Source organism: Coffea arabica, chromosome 1c (assembly GCF_036785885.1).
Source record: "Coffea arabica cultivar ET-39 chromosome 1c, Coffea Arabica ET-39 HiFi, whole genome shotgun sequence".
Lineage (NCBI taxonomy): Eukaryota > Viridiplantae > Streptophyta > Magnoliopsida > Gentianales > Rubiaceae > Coffea > Coffea arabica.
Genome location: NC_092310.1, coordinates 25168203 through 25171478, shown reverse-complemented (window position 1 = coordinate 25171478; position 3276 = coordinate 25168203). Strand labels below are relative to the sequence as shown.

The window sequence follows — 3276 nt, the reverse complement described above, 5'->3', positions numbered from 1 at the left end:
TTCTAATAGCGAGGAAGAAGACTTCATCCGTCGACCCAAGCAGGACTACCGGAGAACCGATGACGGACTCAAGGGGGTCAAAATCAAGATTCCCTCATTCCAAGGCAAGTCTAATCCAGAGGCTTACCTAGAATGGGAGCAGCGAATCGAGATGGTGTTCGAGTGCCAGGACTACACAAATGAACAAAAAGTCAAACTGGCAACCCTCAAATTCACCGATTACACTATTGTCTGGTGGGAGCAGGAGCGCACTAACAGGCGCCGCAATAGAGAACGGCAAATTAGCACATGGGAGGAGCTATGAACCACCATGAGGAAACGGTTCGTACCCAGCCACTACTACCGTGATCTATATCAGAGGCTCCAGACATTAGTTCAAGGAAGCCGTAGTGTGGAGGACTACTACAAGGAGATGGAGATCACCATGCTCCGAGCAGATATTGTGGAGGATAGAGAGGCAACTATGGCGAGATTCCTTAACGGCTTGAGACCTGAAATCGTCGAATTAGTGGAGTTGCAAAACTACGTGGACATGCCTGAGTTGATTGACAAGGCATCCAAGATCGAGAGAAGGCTTAAGAGGAGGGGTAACCCTCGTAACCCTAGCTTCTCAGCCACACCTGTGTGGAGGGGCAATCCAACCTTTGAGCAGGAACGGCCTAGTCCAGGGGTGTCCAAGTTTACTCCTAAGACCGAGACACCCAAGCCAGCCCCAAAGGCAACTCCAAGGCCTTCATTCGACTCTTCCAAGCCACGAAGCCGCGACAAATGCTTCAAATGCCAAGGATTTGGGCACATTGCTTCTCAATGTCCCAATAGGCGTACCATGATTGTCCTACCGAGCAGAGATGTCGTATCTGACGATGAGGATGAATTTGCCAAGATGCCTCCATTGATCGATGAAGGTGAAGATTCCGAGGTGGAGGTTGAGGCCACTACTGAGCAAGTGGGTGTTGCTCTAGTAGCCCGCCGGGCTCTTGCAACCCAAATCAAGAAGATGGATAAGGTCCAACGTGATAACATCTTCTACACAAGATGTCATGTCAAGAATAGGGTATGTAGCCTCATCATCGATGTGGGTTGTTGTACAAATGTGGCAAGCACTCTCATGGTGGATCATCTTTCCTTGCCCACATTAAGGCACCCTAGCCCATACCGCTTGCAATGGCTCAATGAGAGTGGCGATATCAAGGTCACCAAGCAAGTGGTAGTGCCTTTTCGGATTGGGAAGTATGAGGACGAGGTCCTTTGCGACATCGTCCCAATGCAAGCTTCTCACATTTTGTTAGGACGACCATGGCAATATGACAAGAAGACTACGCATGATGGCTTTACCAACAAATACTCCTTGCACCACAACAAGAAGATGACGCTAGTCCCTCTCACACCTCAGCAGGTGTGTGAAGACCAACTGCGGTTGCAACAAGAGCATGAGCGAGAGTTGGCCAAGAAATCCAATGACTCTAAAGCAATCATTAAAGCACCAGCCGCGAGGATATCTACACCTAGTACTTCTGGGCGACTGGACAAGCGTCCAAGCTTGCTTGCAAAGAACAGGGAAGTTCGCAAGTTACTTTTATCCAAGCAAGTTGTTTATGTCCTATACTGCAAGGAAGTGATTCTACTCTCTCATGAGGCACTCACTGACTTATCTCCTGATATCTCTTCGTTGTTGCAGGAATTTGAGAACGTTTTTCCAGACGAGATTCCGAGTGGGCTACCCCCACTCCGAGGGATCGAGCACCAGATAGACTTCGTCCCTGGAGCATCCTTGCCAAACCGGCGCCGGCCTACAAGATGGGTCCTGAAGAGACTAAGGAGATCCAGAGACAAGTGGATGAACTCTTAGAGAAAGGTTGGGCTCAAGAGAGCATGAGCCCATGTGCAGTTCCCGTCATCCTCGTTCCAAAGAAAGAGGGAACTTGGAGGATGTGTATGGACTGTCGCACCGTCAACGCTATCACAGTTAAGTATCGTCACCCTATACCTCATTTAGATGATTTGTTTGACGAATTGTATGGTGCAGTCATATTCACCAAGATCGACCTTAAGAGTGGCTACCATCAAATTCGAATGAAGGAAGGGGACGAGTGGAAGACGGTCTTCAAGACTAAGTATGGTCTGTATGAGTGGTTAGTTATGCCGTTTGGTTTGACTAACGCTCCTAGTACATTTATGAGTCTTATGAATCATGTGCTTCGTCCTTTCTTAGTTAAATTTGTTGTTGTTTATTTTGATGACATTCTGATCTACAGCAAGAGTCCTGAGGAACATGTAGCACATGTACGAGCTGTCCTTGAGGTTTTGCGTCGGGAGAGGTTATTTGACAACCTTGGCAAATGTACTTTCTGCACTAATGAGCTTGTTTTCCTTGGTTATAAGGTTAGTGTACAAGGCATTAGAGTGGACGAGAGCAAGGTCCAAGCCATCAATGAGTGGCCCGTACCCAAGACCATGAGTGAAGTTCGGAGTTTCCATGGCCTTGCGAGCTTCTATCGCCGGTTCGTGAAGGATTTCAGCACTATAGCTGCCCCTCTTACTGCCATTATCAAGAAGGATGTGAAGTTCGAATGGGGGGAAGCTCAGGAGGAGGCGTTCCAACTCCTTAAACACAAGCTCACACACGCACATGTATTGTCCTTACCTAGTTTTGATAAAGCTTTTGAGGTTGAGTGTGTGCTTCTGGTGTAGGAATTGGAGCCGTGCTGATCCAAGACGGAAGACCGATCGCGTACTTTAGCGAGAAGTTAAATGGTACCGCCTTGAACTACTCCACCTATGACAAGGAGCTCTATGCTTTGATTCGTGCACTGGAGACATGGCAGCACTATCTGAGGCCTAAGGAATTTGTCATCCACACTGACCACGAGGCATTAAAGCACCTCAAGTCTCAACAAAAGTTGAACAAGAGACACATCCGGTGGGTCAATTTTGTGGAGTCCTTCCCCTATGTGATCAAATACAAAGCTGGCAAGACCAATGTCGTTGCCGATGCACTGTCCAGGAGGTATGCCTTGACTGCTTTACTTGATGCTAAACTTCTTGGATTTGATCTTATCAAGGACCTTTATGATACAGACTCGGATTTTTCTGCTATCTATGCATCTTGTGTTAAGTCGGGTCAGGGAAAGTTCTTCATCCATGATGGATTTCTGTATTGTCATGACAAATTATGCATCCCATCATGTTCTATTCGTGAGTTACTAACCCGTGAGGCTCACGGCGGTGGTTTGATGGGACACTTTGGTGTCACCAAAACTTTGAGTGCGTTACAGG

General features: G+C 47.5%; 1 protein-coding gene across 1 annotated transcript; it reads left to right on the top strand.

Moving 5' to 3' along the window:
• The first annotated feature begins 310 nt into the window (after nt 1-310).
• On the top strand, nt 311-1849 carry LOC140005063 (uncharacterized). The gene has a single exon (XM_072045191.1). The coding sequence runs from the start codon at nt 311-313 to the stop codon at nt 1847-1849; it is 1539 nt and encodes a 512-aa protein (XP_071901292.1).
• Nucleotides 1850-3276: the final 1427 nt, after the last annotated feature.

Coding starts and splice junctions, on each gene's coding strand:
- LOC140005063 (XM_072045191.1), top strand. CDS start 311: ATGAGGAAACGGTTCGTACCCAGCCACTACTACCGTGATCTATATCAG.